The sequence below is a fragment of the Equus quagga genome, chromosome 8 (assembly GCF_021613505.1).
Source record: "Equus quagga isolate Etosha38 chromosome 8, UCLA_HA_Equagga_1.0, whole genome shotgun sequence".
In the NCBI taxonomy this organism is placed as follows: Eukaryota; Metazoa; Chordata; class Mammalia; order Perissodactyla; family Equidae; genus Equus; species Equus quagga.
In genome coordinates, this window is record NC_060274.1 from 30,114,016 (window position 1) to 30,133,098 (window position 19,083).

At 38.7% G+C, this 19,083-nt stretch overlaps 1 protein-coding gene across 1 annotated transcript in view; it reads right to left on the reverse strand.

The window, feature by feature from the left end:
* Window positions 1-19,083, reverse strand: part of RELN (reelin) — a 461,988-nt gene that overhangs the window by 181,708 nt on the left and 261,197 nt on the right. The window contains exons 9-10 of the mRNA XM_046670156.1: window positions 18,685-18,781; window positions 15,920-16,160 (exon numbers count right to left, since the gene is read on the reverse strand). Coding sequence (XP_046526112.1) covers window positions 15,920-16,160; window positions 18,685-18,781 — 338 coding nt within the window. The remainder of the gene's footprint in view (window positions 1-15,919; window positions 16,161-18,684; window positions 18,782-19,083) is intronic.

Genomic DNA, 19,083 nt, shown 5'->3' on the forward strand with positions numbered 1-19,083 from the left:
ATTTGTCCATAAATGGGATATGAGTAGAATAGCCAGCTAATCAAAACATGGAATACAGAAAAGGTCAAAGTAATCCCTGATATGATCATATATTCTCAGCTAGCTTTTGAGTAAAAGCTTCCGACCAGACCTAAGAAGTGCATGACGCCCCCAATAAGGAGCTGGGAAATCACAAACTTTGCTATTCTCCGAAAGAACACTAGTTTACTCACTAGTAATAAGTCACATATAGAGAAATGATAATAAATGAAAGATCAAACATTCTTTTACACTTTATACACTCTTAAAATGAAACAGAAATGAAGAAACATAATTAGACGGAAAATATCAGTGAGGCCCAGTGACTGTAGGTTCTATAGGGCAGAGATCATGCCCATTTTGTTCCCTGCTATATTCCAGGTCTTAGCACAGTGCTTGGCATATAGCAGGAATTCAAAAACATTTCTTCAATAATTCAATACATGAATGAATGAATGATCTGGGTATGCCTTTTCAGGTAATCAACCAACCTTTTATGGAGAACTTATGATGTAGAAGGCATCAAGGAAGGTACTGGGGGAAGGGGTTTATAATGCAGTGTAATAATACATAATCTTTGCTGTCGAAAAATCCCAGTCTAGTTGAGATACATGGAAGATAGGTCTCAATGCCAGGCAGCATGTGGTAAGTGCTAACGGGTGAGAGAAGGTAGGAATCCCTGTATCCAGGGCTTGTCTAGATGAGTAGGCTTCGTGGATGACCAGGTCTTCAACTGGCTTTAGATGATGGATAAAACTCCAAGTTGGATGACAAATATGAATGAATGACAAAGGTGATAAGTAGGCGTGACTTTGAGAATTAGACTGGAGCCGACAGTGAAGGATCTTAAATGGTGGTCTAAGAGATCTCTACCTTATTCTGTTGGCAGTGGTGTCCCAAAACAGGGGAGTGAGGTGTGCAAAGAAATGTTTTATGACAATTAAACTGGGTAAAGCTGGTAAAATCAATTGAGGGAAGAACCAGAGCACTATATGGAAAGTGTAAACAAAGCTTCCAGAAGCTTCCAGAAGTTCAAGAGAGTTGGAGCATACGACCTTGGGGGGTCACTTTACAGTGCTAAGATTAAAGCATATCCACTGGGCTGTCATCATCTCAGAAAATACTGTAGTGTGTGGCACGCATGCCCCAGAACCTTCTTCACACCACAATGAATACAGACTTTTCACAGATGCTACACTGACCTCATGAAATGCGATTCTTAACCCACACAGGTTGATTGAAACCAGGATTCAGTTTATTTAACAGTAAATAGAAACTGTCAAGTGATGACAAACCCAAGGACCCTCTACTGTTATCCTGTAAACATAATGGAACTAGAATAATGAAGATCATTTTCCTAACAATAAATCTGCTGAGCTCTACATCATGGTTTTCACAATTATCTTTACATTTGGAATCCTGAAAAACTGTCGTCTACATTTATCTGGAATTAATAGGAGGGCTCTGACAGCAATGCAAATGACACATTTAACCAACGTCTAAGGAAATGGCACATATGAATATCTATACACGTGAAAACAGACCATTTATATTACAATTTAAAAGAATATATTTGGGTAATAAAAAGAATGGCTTGCTTAACATGAAACCCTGGTCATTTCTGGCTCACCACCAATTTAACTGTTTCAGTTTTGGTTCCATTGACCTCAGAATTGTGTGTTAATATTTTAAGACTCCGTGTTATAAATAATTGTTTTGCTGCTCTTCCAAGATTTATACTATTAAGATATTTGACGCATATTTTAATTTAGTTGAAATGGAAAATTTATTGTCAAAAAACAAATCATGGGTCCAGCCCTGTGGCCGAGTGGTTGAAGTTCTGTGAACTCCGCTTTGGTGGCCCTGGTTCATGGGTTTGGATGCCAGGTGCGAACTTACTCCACTCACCAGCCATGCTTCGATGGTGTTCCACATATAAAAAGTAGAGGAAGACCAGCACAGATGTTAGCATAGGGCTAATCTTCCTCAAGCAAAAAAAGAGGAAGACTGGCAAGAGATGTTAGCTCAGGGTGAATATTCTTCAGAAAAAAAAAAAATTATAAAACTGGATAGCATTCTGTTAAGCTTGTTTCACAAAATTAAAATGAGTTGACGTTTTAGAAAAATAAAAATATATTTTAAAAGATCTTCTTGTTAATTATTTTGCTGTCACCAAATACCTTTGGTAGTTGAATAGTACATTTGAAATTGTGCACCTACTGAAAAGTCGCTACCAAAAGTACCTTTTTGTCACTATAACTGTAACAGTGCCAGCATATGAAACACAAGTAATATCTACCACATTGAGCATAAAGAAAGCAATCTGAAAAAAATTAATACTCATTTTAATTGAATGCTAACCAATTTTCACACTGGTGGGATCTAAAAACTAGGAGGATCCGTCCTTGGCAGGTTTCCAGGAAGGACAGAATGGTATAGTTTTTGACATAGTTTTATCATTTCTATAGGGAAAGAACTGTTCTTTACCAACTTGCAGTAAAAGAACAATAGTCAATGCCAATCTAAATTCAAACAAACAGGGCGGTGGTTACATCAGTCAGTGTCGGTCTCTGCACCGGAAATATCCGAATCCTGTCTGTCAGGTGGAAGGCAAGATTCATAATTAGCTCTATTCTCCCTTCCCAAACAGGCCCGGTGTTCCTGGGTATGGAGGGGGAGAAGGATTGCTCTTGGAATATTCTCTTCTTCACGGTCTGAGTAGAGTGCCACACTACCAAAGATGCGTTGTGACACACCCAAAGTAAACAGTCACAGCTCAGTGGGAGGTGACTCAACCTCCCCCATCTCTTAGCAAGACAGGGCTGCCATTTTCTGGGTAGCAGGGCCTAGAGACGCACAGAACCCACACACAGCTACAGACGGCTTGCTCCGCTCCCCACCATGCTAAGGAGATCAGGATAGGATTTCGGCCTCAGCCATTCTGCGTAGGACCCACTGTTTTCAAAGTTTGGAGTGAGGGTAACACAAGCCAGCGAGGTAACAGTAGGACCATAAATAGGGGATAGTTTGTGTGCAACTGGTGAATTCCTGAGACATTTGGGCAGGAATGGGCCTACTGAGAAGTCGATTATGTATAGACCCTGGATTTAAGAACCTGTGTCTCATTCTGAGGATTCCTAAATCAATTACAAGGCAAGCTAGAGTCTTGTGCCAGTTCTCTTTCAGGATTGCTCATGGGGGGCTCAATGTCTTACACTGGCCTGGTTTCCTAGATGCTCTCCAAACTAAGAATTTAAGCCTCAGTGCATTTCAACTGAGGTAGAGTCCGTGGCCTCCGCTTGTCTGATTTCGCATCTCTGCCTCTGAATGGGAATCCATGGCCTGCTTGCTTGAACCTTCCCCTAGAATCTACCTCAATTAATTCAACACTTACAGGAATCGAGGAGGTTAAGGCTGGAAAAGAACCAGATACTGGAAACCAAAAACCATCTGGATGACAAGGAATGAAGACTCAGTTGTGATCCATCCTCAAGGAGTTTGGGGATTGGAATCAGAAGGCCCGTTCCCGCGCATTTTCTCCGCTTAATGGCTACACAGTTTTGCCTAAGTCATTTAACCCTTCGAGGCCTCAGTTTCTCACACTGGAGAATCTACTCCCTAGAGACCCTGTTAGAAGCACAATAATATTATAATAATATATGGAAGTGTTTTTCTGAAACTTCTAAGTACTATACAATAATTGTTGTTTTATTTCTGAATATGTACTTTTCCCCAAAAATAAACGATTACATTCCATACTCTAAGCAGTAGGTGACAGAGAAATAGACGAGTATTTAAATCTATTTTTAATTGTGTTTCTCGTTAGAATAGTTATTAACATTCTTCAGATCAGCTTAAAACCTTTAGTAAAATGTAAAGAAATACGCCCCACAATACAATCTGATAAAAATACCGCAAACAGTCATTCATTTTCAGGGCAGACAGAACCATCAATTAGAACTTTAAAAGCCCTCCAAATTTTGGCAGACTACCAAACATTCTCCTAAGACAGAAAAACTTAATAATGCAAGATGTCTGTCGCCACTTTTCTTACAGATGAACTTGCATTGTTTAACATCAATATAGTTTGCTAAAAACCCAAACAAGATGTGCATTAAAAGTATGAGAAGAATTTCAGGAAATTGCTCTCATTGATTTTAATACCCAGCTGTTTTTGTTCAGCATCTATTCAAACTCACATTACTTATGTGCAATAACACTTAAAATCTAAACGACTTCAAAAGACAGTTAAATGTGGAGCTTTGTGAGACACATGAGCTCTTGATATGATAAAAACAAGAATATTTTTGAATTCAGGACTATTTTGAGTATAGTAAAAATCTATCAGGTTTTCTTGAGCAAATGATTATAAATAACACGTGACTTCCTGAGTCATAGATTTTGACTGACTTATGGTGAGTATATACCAGGTAGCTAAGCATTTATTTTTGGTAAAATAAAAGTATAAATTCTGCAGATGACTCTAGGTATTTCTTCCTATTTCTAGCCCTACTAATGTACATTAGTTATGATATTAATCACAATTATTTTTACTTGGTTTTATTATTTTAGCATTGATCAGTGACATACACTTTATACTTCTAAGTACTAGCAGATCTCCAATTTTTAAAAATCCCTTAACTATAGTCCTTATTTGTTTCTATTTGTTAATCAAAAATATTTTTCTATTTTGCTGTTAAATGGGTTCCCTTTCCTTGGAAAGTAGAACACAGTGTCACTAAGTGACAAGAATTTGCCATTCAGAAAAGCATCAACAGGAAACATCACTGCAAATTCCTCACTGTAACAGGCCCTTGGCCACAATTCAGGATGGCGTTTTTCTAAGGTTGCTCCCTGCACTCTGCTGAAAATGTTAATGACTTCACCTCTGTACTTGTAAAAGTACTTGCAATGGCCTCCGCCATAGTTTAATTAAGTTTTCATCAAAGATGAACACCGAGGCACCTCTTAATATTATCTCCCTGGGGTCTAATGGCCCTGATGATTCTTTCAGATATCTGTAGCCTTACAATTTATTTTGCGACGGTATCCTTTTTGTTGGGATGAGGATACTGGGCATTTGGGCCATGCCAGCTTGCAGAGCGCTGGTGGCAGATGGAATGAAATCTGCCTGGTAACCCTTCTCCTCCACAGGAGCAGAGAGCCATCCATTTCCTCCATTAAGGAGTTGTCACTCAGCCCACCCAGCTGGAAGACCATTTTTGATAGCCAAGCTGGCTGGTGGCAGACAATTGAGATACAAAGTGCACTTTCAAAGGAAGCTAAAACATCATTTGTAGGAAAATTGAAAATGCATGGCTTCCACCACAGCCAATTTTTTAATGACTGTAATATTTTAAGTGATTATTTTTGCCACTTCAGATTGCTCCTTAGAGAGGAGAGGTTTTTTAATTAAAATCTAGGCAATGCAAACAGATGAGCTATGAGGAGCAGAGGAAACAGAAATAAGATGAATAAAATTAATTAAAATGGCATTGTTGGCAAAGCCATAAATTAGCCTTAGCCACTGTCTGGCTGGAAATAAAATATATTGGTATTTGAGTTTCCGGATTAAAGTGAGATGTGTGACTGAGTGACTGGAAATTGACTGAATTATAGCCTGCATATCATTGTGTTTCCTAGGTCCTTCACTATGCTATGGCTATTATCACATAGAAGTGAGTATTTCCTACATCCTGGTTCAATGGTCTTTAAAGGGACAGACTTTCATGCTATAAAAAAATCAAAATAAGAAGAGAATGATTTCTCTCATGAGGCAAAATGAATTTCTGTCCTTTTCCACACATTCAATGCTGGGTAATTTAATGCCAGTTAAAGAACTCAAAACTTGGCTATGAACACCGTCCAGGTGCGGGAGGGCTGAAGTGCATTTTCCCTAGTCAACACAATAGATTCAGCCACGGTGAGTGAATTTGAGGGAGCTTAAAGAGTATTTTTTCCTCATTATCTTCTGGATTCATTAAGCGTTCACATTTGAACCACTTTGTACTAAGATTTATAAAGATTCAATTTAGGGTATATTTTGTGACACGTGTATAATTACTTGGCAACAGTTATGACAACTCTAAAATGGCAATAGTGACGGATCTGAATTGGAGTAATGAGAGGAAAAGTAACAACGTAAATTCCATAGGGCACTTGTTAACCTTGTCTATGGGATCAACTTGACTTTCACAGTGTCTGAGCTTTTCAGACTTGCCTCCTCAAATTAAGGCTGAGCAGGCCAGGCACAACACGGGAGGCTGCATGATACCAAGGAATGAAAGGGCCGAGCTTTATAGCAAAACATACTTGGCCATGAAAATCAAAGCTGTTTGATCTTGGGGAAGCCGTTTGCCATTCTTTGAGACTCTGTTTTTCCATCTGTGAAATGGGGCTTATTGTGAAGATGAGATGAGACAACTTGCAGTAGATCACAGGTAGCAGGTAACATGCCTACTAAAGGGTGGTCAATCTTAGAAATCAGTTAATGTTAATGCCTTCCCCTTTTCTGCCCCATCTTCATTCATTCCTTTAACAAACCTTACTTTAATGAGCGCCACTATGCAAGTTATTGTGCCCTGTGCTGTGCTAGGTACAAAGAGGATGGAAAATGTTACTACGCTTTTGATGTTCATAGAGAATAAAATAAATTTCACTTACTGAACATTTTGTTAACTTAATTAGTGATTAAATGTGTCAGCTTCAGACCAAAAACAAACGAAAATGGTGCATTGGGTAGGCAGGCTCTGGGGATTCGTATGAATGGTTATTTTCAGCAGAGTTTTTCAAAATTATTTGTTTCTGTGTTATTGCCACTCTTGTCATGGTGATTTGGCTCAATTCCATGTTTCACTAATGCTATTCCACGTTAATTACTATACAAATAGGCCACATTGGGGGAAAATAGTGAAAAGCACACTACTCATGCTTAACCCTTCATCCCCAAAGTACTCTTATTTGCTTAACAAATTATATTCTGGCTCATTCTACAATATCATGTACCCACCTCTTGGGGGAAACATGACATTGAGAGAGCAAGGCAATCGAAAGTGAAGAACATCCCAAGCAAAGGGAATTGAGGTAGACAGCATGCAATTAACCAGGCTGGAATCTGGCCAGAAAATCATAGTTAACATTCCGATTCTTAATAGGAAAAGACATGGGAACACGGACTAGCCACAAGTCTAACTGAGCTCGGGTTTATCCTCATTAGAAAATCAGGACTCAAACCCCTCAAGTTACAGACCAGATAGTTTCCAGCAGAGTGATTTGCAAAGCACATTTCTGGAAAGCCTATCTGACTTCCTCCTGTTTGTCCTGACACTCTAAAAAAAGAAAATCACTGAATGGATTGTTGAAACCTTCTTCTGGGGTGCTCAATTTCTGGCAGACAAGTCGGGCATTATAGTAGGCAGGTATTGCTCCGCCAGGGGATTACATTACCAAAAGGCACATTTGAAAATGAATTCTGCTTTGGATATGATCAGCCCTTTTACCATTTGTCTCAGATTTTTTCCATTATCCTTAACTTGCGTTAAGACTTTAAATTTTCAGACAAATTAATTTACATTTTTTTCATAATTTGGACATAACGATGTTTATTCTCCATTAACGATTCAACGATTTGTGACAATAGCGTTAGACGGGTGACAGTGGAATCCCAGAATGAAAGCTCCAATTCTGATTCAGGACTGCAGATTTGCCTAGTGTCCACTGGGACAATGAATTTGGCAAACGCATAATGCACAAGAGTTATAAGAAAATTAATAGACTCTCTTGTTCTGACTTAATGCTTCCCCTTAATGGGTTGTTGATTTACCGAATGGCTGTTGTCTTCATTAGGGCTTTTTTGGTGTTTGTTAAACTGGGAAAATTGACATTATTATTGGATATTTATCACGAGTAAATGAAGAGGAAGCTGTCTGTCTAACTGGAAGTGGCTGTAGAGAGAAGAATAAGATATGACCCTTCTAAATTCTGTATACTTAGTTACTCCCAATGCTTGGCATAAATTTGCAAAATTTAATAAATTACTTTTTAAGGGAATTTCTTTTAAGTCCATGTGATCAAATCACAGCCTATTCTAAAGGACAAACCTTCATAACCGAATCTGTGTCATTTAGAGCTGGTTTACTTCTCAACACAAGTTGACATAAATGTGTAGAGGGAGTAATCTGGAATTCTTTACTATCCATACGGTGAACTAGGGTAATAAATAGAAAAGATTAGCAGGTGCAGGCACAGCAATCAGAGTGGGAAGATTTCTTAAAAATAAAAAATACATGGAACAGCACCTATCTCACAGTGATCTGCATTTAATCTGCAGGTCAATTCCAGGGTTGACAGAAGCCAGTGATTTATGCCTTTCCAAGCTGAGGGTAACCAGGCTAGCTGGGCAGACATAAACATTTATTAACAGTGAGCGAGCAAAGCCCTCTCTCTCTCACTCTCTCTATCTCACAGAGACACAGATAGCAAGGAGTCATGTATGATTCATGCTTTCAAAATACAAATTTTGGCTGCCACCAAAGATGGGAACAAACAAACGAACAAAATGAAGCAGCTGCTTGGCCAATATTCACCTCCATGGCATATCGCTCCATTTGGAAATTCTGCTTTGTGGGGTACTGTTAAAGGATAAAGAAAACAGAAAACCCAAAACCCTGCTCACAGCTCTTTCCAAGTCCTTTGTCCCTGGGTTCTCCTCTGCGTACCTTACTGACTGTGCAGCTCTTCTCTTTGATGGTGAGTTATGGAAAGCGGGAGGCTTCAGCAGCGCCAGGCTGAGCGTTTAAAATCTCACATTTAGTGTTTTTCTTTGAACTTGAAATCAAGGATATTCTCAGCTTGCAGGATGTGTGTTTGAGAAGTTGGAAAGAGATGACTTTGATGGACTTGTCCAGATGTTTCAAGAGTGACTAAGGGAAATTAAGCACTAGGCATCCAGGGTCTTTGTAGACACCTAATGTTTATCTCTTATAGATAAAAACTCGGATGACAGGGCCTTCCTCAGAGTGCTCACACCTACAAAGCATTCGCGAAATGCCATGATTTTACTACTACTATTACTGTTACTACTTATCATAAGTATGGATACTATTATTATTTATTACTATTATAGTCAGCCCACCATATCTGTGGGTTCCATATCCGCGGATTCAGCCAACTGCTCATCTGATCGAAAGGCCTATGACGGTTGTGCCTGTGCTGAACACGTACAGACTTTTTCTTGTCATGATTCCCTAAATAATACAGTATAACAAATATTTACATAACATTTACATTGTATTAGGTATCAGAAGTAACCTAGAGATGATTTCAAGTATACAGGAGGATGTGCGTAGGTTATATGCAAATGCTACATCGTTTTATATAAGGGACTTGAGCACGTGTGGATTTTGGTAAGGGGGGATACTTAGGGATGACGGTATTTATTATTATCCGGTATTCACACAGTCTCCAGGCTATTGCAAGGATCATTTCCAGATAGGAGAATCCTACCCAAGGTGAAATGCTCATTCTTGATACTACGTGTCTCAAACGGAAGGGGGCAAAAACATCAGTTCATTTCCCTTAAACGTTGATGGCAAAACCAAGACCACTCTCACCGAGATGGAGCACCAGAATTTGCCCTGAGATTAATCATACTCTCACTTCAGAAAGGAAGAATGTGCCTCCCACTGTTAAATGTGGCACAAACACCCAGAGCCCCCTGAGAGAGAGAGAGAGAGAGACGCTGCGGGAGATGGCACCAGGGGGAGCAACAGCTAATTCTAGCAACTGAGGATGATGAAGTGACAGCTATATGCTGTATCCTCGGAATAGGAACAACTGACACAGACAATTCTTGATTAGTCTGGAAATCATATACCAAAGTAAAAGAAGGATGCAACATTCGGTGAAAGAAGGCAAAATCATGTACCCAACCATTAAGGCAGGTGATTCAATATGGAGCGGGCTGCAGGCTCCCTGCCTTGCTGAGTCCGTGATCTGCTCACGCTGGGAGCTTGCTAACGAGGGTGGTGTTCTGGGGAACCCTCTACCTGCAGCACTATATTTACTGGCGTTTAGAGCCCACATACTTGGTTGTGAATAAAGGGCTGCTTAGGGATTTGTGAGAAATAAAAAATCATGATGGTAATTAGCAGCATCAGAATGTGGTACAGCTTTTCTTCCACATGGGAAACTTCTCCAGAAAAGCACTGGAAGATGAGTCAGACAAGGCCATGAACTTGTAAGGAGAACGCAGAGAAACACAGATGGCTGTGGAGGGAGAACATATCAATTCTATAACCTCTTATAGTCCTCCTTGGCTTACTAATTCCAAAGCAAAAAGCACAAGTGTAAGGTCAGGTTTTACATTAAAAGCCAATACTGTTATATATCTATTTTATATTAATTACTAAAGAGTCAACAGATGGTAATGGCCCCTACCAACTCAGGGCAGATTTAAACTGACGACCTATAATTGCAATTCTCCAGATCACATAAACTCCTTAAGCTAATTACTCTATTTGGTCTTATATCAGTCTGCCCTACTTGAGATAAACAAGGGCAGGCGCAGATGAAATGGATCAAATATTCCCAAAGAAACTAAAAAAAATCCAAAGAAGACAAGGAGAAATATGTACTGCAAATGCCAGTGACTCATTTTTATCTTCCCTATTAGGCTTGCCACCTCCAACATTATTTTCAAGATCACCAGCTGGATGGTTTACATACTCACTACTCTCTATTCCCTTGTTTTGTGGACAGCAGCACTTAAAAAATCATTTGTTGTTAATAATGAAAACTACTATTAATATTCCAAAACACAAATGGCATTTAAATTTCCAACGGAATCTGCTTCTCATTTTGACTGCCAAAGTTTACATGTATGAGCAATACTTGTGTCCAATTTAATCAATTTAATGCATTTGGTTTTGGTATTACTTTAATGACATTTAAGGATGACATAAATTGTGAAGTCTATATATTTTTCTATCTTATTCTTTCCCCCTCCCCATAATTGGCAGTGTCAGCTCAATCTTTTGCCTTCTACTCATTTTCCTCTATATTCGCTTCCTTGTGAAGCACATTTGTTCTCAAAGTTTTCAATGAAGAGGACACATATTTATTAAGCCATTTCTATGTGCCAGGTACTATTCTAAGGGTTTTACATGTCTTTTATTATTTAATTATCACAACCTGAGGTCTTCTTACAGGTAAGGACACTGAGGAACTGAGAGCTAAGCAACTTGCTCAAGACCACATGGCTCATAAATGGTGAAGGCAAGATTTGAACGCAGAGTGTTAAGCCCATTTTCTTAACAGGTGTGCTGTAGCCAGGCCAATTCACATATTTTCAGCTGCCTTCAAGGCAGCACTGAATTATAAACTTTCGCTTCTTTCCCCACAAACTAGATCTTCTTGTTATTTTTTTCTGGCTTTTCATTCGTTCAATTAACACCTAATAACAACCGATTGTGTGCTAAACACGGGGGATGGAAAAATGGTAGAAATGGTCCCTGAGCTTACGAAGCTAACATTCTAACCAGGGAGACAGAAATATAAAAATCTATGAGGCAATGTTGTAGATGCTCTCCTGGAGGGATATGTCCAGTGTAGCAGAATGTTGCAATGGGACTAGGTTTGCATCAGTTTTGGTTAAAGCTCCAAGAAAATGGGTGGCAACTGCACATGCCAAAATGAGGTGATGGACCAGCTCTAAGGACCCAGCAAAAGAGGTGATAAAATGGCTTAGTCACTCACATCGAGGGTACTCAAGTTTCAAGTTGGCATGTGTGGGAAGCTGGACAGCAGAGAGACGATTTCTTTAGAGAGGGTCATTGGTGAGCTGTGCGTCCCACCCATGCCCATGTCAGGGAAGGAGGGTCCCTTCTCCCTCCTCAAGCCGGGTGCTCAGGACTTGTAGGGCATGCTGTATGGGCTCAGACTAGGGCCTGGGGCCTCCGGGCAGGTGGTTGGGTAACAAGAGGGCTGTGTTTAGAAGTAACTACTCTCCCCCCAACAATGGATCCACGGTGAGTGTTCACCACAGACGAGGCTTGGGTTCATGCACACAAAAGGCAGCCTAATTTGTCTAAGATGCTGCCCTGAAGGGCTCCCTGGAGGGGCAAGGAGCCCTCAGCAGAAAGTCTGTAGTCATCAGGCAGAGGTCCGGTGGCTCAAGTGTGGAAGCGGACGTGACCTGCCGGAGAGATGCACTGGGGAAGTGCAAATGAGAGATCCCCAGCTTTCATGAGGAGCGGGGAGATTTCCAAAGAGCCTATTAGCAGATTCAAGAGTCAGCTTTGATCACTTGCCAGGCTGAGGGATCAGTAATTCTGGCTCACAACAATATCTGCCTCTTGTCTCTTCTCCTTCCTCAAGACCCAGTCCTAGAGGGTCCAGAGGCTGAAACTCCTGGGGGGTGGTGAGGAAGGATAAGAAGCTGACCACCGCCTCCATTCCCACTGCAGCAGACCTCAGCCGGAGCGGGGGAGAAGCTGTGGATGAAGCTTGGAGTTTGGACTATTACAGTGAACTCGTCATATATGTTATTGAGCTGAGACTGTTTGGGAGACGAAAGTGACTGGATGACATTTTTGGTCTATCAGCAGTCTTGGGACGTGCCTTGGTTTTCATGCAAAGAGGGCAGAGATAGAGAAGCTGTCAGAGTGAATCTGAATGATCACTGGGGAAAAAGAACGGACCTGTTTTCTATAGCCAGTTTCCATCCCTAAGTCCTGCTCGTTCAACCTAATGTTATATCCAGAGGAAGACATGTGCAGCACAAATGGAATAAAGCTGGAGCAAGATCAAGAAAGATGAGTAAAACAAGAACCTTTTAACCTATAGTCAAAGAGTGATGGGGAAGAAAATGGGCAGATAATTTAACAAACGGATGTTGGGAAGAAACACAGGACAAACAGACGCACGCGTTTATATTTACTACTTCTAAGAGCAAAGTCACGTGGCGACTGAGATCAAGATCAAGTCAGATTCCTGCATTTGAATCCTGGCTCCGCCACTGGTGAGAGGTATATTTGGACAAGTTATTTAACACTTCTATGTCCACTTTCCACATACGTAAAGTGGGGCTAATATAGCATCTTCTTTATAGGTTTATAAAGATCAAACTATATGAGATGACATATATAAGCCTGTGTGTGTGTGTGTGCATGCATGCGTTCATGTGTGTGCCTGGAATAATAAATGCTCAATAAAAATCAGCTCTTATTACTTAGACAAAGAGTATCCTACCTGTGCTTGGACATTTTTTCCTTGAATGAGCTCTATTTTGTAATTAAGCATGATTTCTCAATTGCTTTTGGACTCACTCTTTGACCTTAGTTAAGATGTAAACATCTTGGAAACTTTTATTGAACATAGAAAAGATAACACGTAGGTTGAGCAAACGAACAAACATAACCCTCAAAACCAAAAGTCCAAAATAAAGCAAAGTTTAAAACGTCCTGTGACCAATAGGAACATTGAGATGAATGCTTTCTAATTGGTTGTATTCAGTTTCCACCTCAGAGGTCACCAAGCGAAGGAGCAATATTTAACGAAGAAATTGCATACAGTTGAAATAAACAATTTTTATTTCTAGAACTCCAAATCATTTGGCAAAAGCAAGTTTTTCATGCTCAGATGTTTGAGCCAGAAAGCAAAAAGGTGGTCATGTAAATGAGTTAAAATGACAATTCTTGGATTTTATCACTGCAAAATTTCAAGTTTTAAAACGAAACATCAGGGAAAAATTTCTATGTGATAACTAAGTCAAAAACCATGATCTGAATCATTACTACGATTTTTTTTCTTAGAAGGCAATAGGTCACTAGGCAAGTCTTAAATGCGTGATTGGTAAGCTATGAGTAGGAGGAGGGACCACAAAGAAAAACGATGCTCCATGTGAAGTTGTAATTTAATTAAGCATTACTATTGAAGCAAAACCACACTTCATGCATTTTTACCATGGGTACCATGCATTAAGAAACCAAATAGCTAATTAGATTAGTATAATGGCTTGTAAAATGAAGTATAAAAAGTGCATTTATAGAGTAAAGGGTACTGAGACCAAGTGATAAACAATCCTCATGGGAAAAGGATGTGAATCCCAGGCTCTGAGTCCTTCCTGTGTTTCCTGGGTTTACGCATCTTCTTGCCAGTGTTGAACGATGACAACAGAAACCCTTCCTTTAATCAAGTGGTAGTGGGATATGACACGGGATAGACAGCCTTACAAAGGTTCTTTTCTATACCCATATGAAAGGAATCCATGACTCTCTTTAAAGGGACCAAGGTTTCAGAGTCTTTTTCAGAAAAAAATTCCATAAAGTTTACTGGGTGTTTTCTCACATTGAGCAAAGACGATGCCTGTTCCTAATGCCAGTCAGTTGGTGTAATTTCATCAACTTAAAGCAAAATGTCCAGAGTTTGATCTGTTAAGCAAGAAGTTATTTGTGCCAGGAGAGTTCCTGTGTTGAAGATTTTCTAAATAATTTGGAATCATTTTTCTAGAATTCAAATAAATTACTAAAAGGAGGTGAGCATCTTAGATCTTTACATTCCTCTTGCTACTCCTCTTGTGACCTCACCCATACACAGCACAGGACTTTTTGTACCCATGACCCACATTTTTAAAATGCTCTAAGCTGTATTTGTACTTTTTTTCACATATTGGAAACTTGACAGGGCCAAGCTGAGGGTCTAATGGCATATTTTATATTGCCTGGGCACAATTTCCTATTCCACATACTCTCTGGGCAGCTAAGCCCAGGATTTCAATTCCAATTCAAAAGGTTGATAATTGCCAAACTTCCTCTGAGTTCCTGATCCATACATCGAACCTCCCATCAAATATTCCTTCTTGTCTGCCCCCAGAATGATCAAGATTAACATGTCCATAATGGACAGCATGGTGATAGGTACAGCATATATACAGCATAGTTAGTAATACCGTATTGCACTTTTAAAAGTTGCTAAGAGACTTGATCTTAAAAGTTCTCATTATGATAAAAAAAAGTTTTGCAACTATGTATGGTGACAGATGTTAACTAGACTTATGGTGATCATTTCACAATACATACAAACAACGAATCATTATGTTGTACACCTGAAACTAATATAATGTCATATGTCAAGTATATCTCAATTAAAGAAAGAGAGCAACAAGTCCAAAGTGAATCCATCAATTCCTGTGAACCTGCTCCTCCTATGAATGGCACCACCGTCCAACCAGGTGCCCAAATCTTGTCCTTGACATCTGCTATTCCCTCGTCATCTGGATCAGTCCCCAATCTTCTCCATTCCCTCTCCTAAAAATCCCTGAAATCCATTCACATTTCCCCATCCTCTCCCTGGATGAGGGAACACGATCTGGCCAACACGGTCTCCCACTGGACTGCTAGCGGCCTCCTAATGGTCTCCCCACATATGCTCTCTCTCTTCCATTCTGTCCTCCATCCTCAAAAGGATATTTCAAAAATCAAATCTGACTGTCCTACTCTTATTTAGACCTCGTCAGTGCCTCCCATCACCTTTAGGACAAAGTTCAAACTCTACAGCAGCTTGGCAAGACCTCCAAGGTTCTGTCACTGCTCATGTCTCCAGACTTAACCATCACAAGTCTGAATCAACATCTGTTAGGCAACTATTATGAACGTTGTCCAAGACCTTTTTCTTGTGTTCTCACCATCTAGCCTTTATGCACATGATTTCTGATCCTAGAAACAGTATTCCTCCCACCTCACCAACTCCAAATTTACCCTTCGGTCTCTGCTTGGATTCCCTACTCTTTAGAATATTACCTATTCTTTTACTAGTGGATTTGGTAAGAATAGTTATCTTTGTACAATTTGGTTTATCAAGCTTTAGATATTAGAAGGGAGAAGGAACAAAAGAGAGACCAAACCTTAACTGTAGCTCCTGGGAAGAAAAGCCAGTTGCCTGTGTCTACTGGATCCAGACTGTCTTCTAAAATGACTTGTCTGTGAGCTGAGTTGATGACCAGGATGTTATCCAAGGCCCAGCAGGCTTCATACACTTCACCTACACGGAGATTTTCCTGCTTCCACTGAAACTGGACGTTTTCCCCTTTGGCGTCTTCAGGAAGGTACAGGATATGGATGATTGTGCTGACATTGGAAGGCGCTCTGAAACATATGGTGAGACGGGAATTGGTGCCGCAAGAAAGTTTAACAACGCTCACTTTTCTTTCTTATGGATCAATTTTGTTTCTTAATTAAGATCATAGTTTTATTATCTTAAAAATATTACTTACATTACAGGTTAAACACTCGCAATCCCACAGCCCTTAAATCTTTTAGCATATGCTGACTCTTAAGTTGCTCATATTGAGTGATGGTAGTTTAAATACTAAATGTCTTCAAGAGATTTACTTTTCACACAAGGCGGACACGAAGAATTCAAGTAAGCCAGTAAAAGAACAATTGAGGAGAAAATGCTGCCTACTTCCATGGTGCCTGTACACAATCAAAGTGTCTCCAGCACAGTTTTTTGCATATGGTAGGCACGCAATATAAAACAGTTGATTTTATTTGATACTAAGAAGAAAAAACGGAGAAAAACTATAAAATCATTATCTTAATTTTGATTTACTCTGAAATTTTGCATCTTTTAGAGGCCAACGTATGCTACATGTTTCACAGTCTTTACATAATAGTTATTTTATTTCTAGTAACCAGATACACTTTTATTTGTTTTGTCTATATGAAATGTGAGATTTGCCATGAGAATTAAATGCTCTATAATTCTTTGCAATTTCATGTAGATCAATCTTTAAAAACTTGATATAATTTAACATGATTTTTATATTACATCTGTTAGAATCTAGGCCCTTTACTATATAATAAAATATTTTTACTAAACATTTTATTCTACTAAGGTAGAAACCTGCTATAGTAAAAATGATAGCTTTGGCCAAGATTAAAAGTGGTGCTAAAATGCAAACTAGTAGTACCCCAGGCTTACTATAAATCAGTTTTGAAAGGACTACAGAAAAGACATATTTTTCACTCACGAATGAAGCACATATATATCCATAGACTTGTCAGTGCAGGTTATAGATGGTGCACTCTACCTTTGGGGGTAACCAACTCCCCTTTCTTTTAAGATATTTCATGATGAATATGTTTTTAGCTTCAAAAATAATTTAAACCGATGACAATAACATATTTCAGTTTTAGGAAGTGACTGAAAATACGTTCATTCTGCTCACTAATGGTAGGGAAAATTTGCATTAATGAGTATGATAGTTTGGCGCATGACCTAAAATTGAAAGTTTCAATAAAACCAAATGAATCAGCTGAATGTGATCTTTACATGTTGGAATTAAATGTGTACATTCACTATGCGTCATATCAAAAGCATGTAGCTATTTTCCAGCAAGAAATATCTACTACAATTTACCTAAACTATGATATATAACTACTAGCTAGAGAAAAAATGGAAGTTTGGGCAAAATTTCCAATATTTATGCTGCCTTGCTTAAAGCCATTTACATAAATATTTAATATGAATGTATTTTCAAAATAACGATTAGAAATTAGAAAGAATAGTAAAATGCTCTATTATAAAATTGGCACAGTGTGTCAGAACTTGGCTTGCCACAGGTACCTATAAATTATACATTATCCTGTACAGAGGGAGATAGTATATTAAAATCTATGAGTTAGAATCACTTTTCTCAGTTTTTGGTTAGATCTGAGCTGAGACTTCTGACAATTTTTTTTTGGGAAATACTACTAGAAACTTTGGACAGATTGGTTTAGTCTTAAAGACTAAAAACCTAATACTTATTCTTCCCTAAATAAGTCACAATTCTTTCAATACGAAAACATGGCAAGGGAAATAGCACGTGAGAAAAGAAAACTGTACAAAATTAATGGAAAATACGCTACTTGAGTTGTAGTAATTTAAGAACTAAACCAATCAGAATAACTACTTTATAAAAGTTCAAGGTTTTTTTTCCGTTAAATATCTGCATCCATTTTGAATTTTGTTTTATGATTTAAATTATGCAGAGGTCGTAAACATAATTTCAGTTTTGCTAATTTAGCCGAATCTTTTCAACTTGAGTGAGCTTCTTCAAGCATCCTACCTCACTTTCTTATTGAGGGGTTGTTTTTAAATACAGAAAATGTAAGAAATGATTATAAGTCGCATCACAATTACGATAATGGAATTTCAGAACTGGCCTTACGGAAGTTAGAAGGGAAATAATGGAACTAGAGATTAGATGCAAAAGGCACAGTGGTTATTAACTCATTATCGGCACAAACCGGAAGGAATTTCAGTAGTAATATAGTATATTCGTAGGCCTATAAAACAGGCCACAGTCAGGCTGCCCAGAGAGATGGGTGATGTTATTTTCTGGAGGATTCCATCATAAAGGTTACTATCCCAAATATGCTTTTACCAAAAATAAATAGTTTGTTATAGCAACTACCGACAGTGGGAAGTTCTGAATGATAAAAAATACTTTTAATACTTATTCAAGCAGGGCAGATGATAATACATGTACTTATGTACTCAACATAATTAACAACCAGAGTATTTATAACCATGGAGACTAGTCAGTGGTAGAGTGAAGGCAAACAGGGAAGTAGAAATCCACCTAGGTCAGAATTTATGAAAACACTGTAAATTATAACAAACCTAATTTTCTCAAGCAGAGTCCAGTCGGCACTATTATTCTTGGCATATGACACGGTGATGCTGGGGTCTGAATAACTAAAGCGACATGAACCGGAACCTGTAAATAGCAGCAACAATACATTTCAAAATTAAAAAAGAGTAATTACATATTATTTTTTTGATAAATATCTTAATTTTCTAACCATTTAGACATTTATCTGATTGCTCCCCCATTCTTCCAACTATGCTGAAATTTTTTGTGATCTGTTCTGATAAATAATATTTATAAATAATTTTATGAATTGGAAACAAGGCAAAAAAGGTAAATTGCAGATTTCTTTAGAGATACACAACCTTCTAAACTAAATTATAAAATGAGCACTTAGTTCTATGCCAAGAAATATCTAAATATTATAAAAT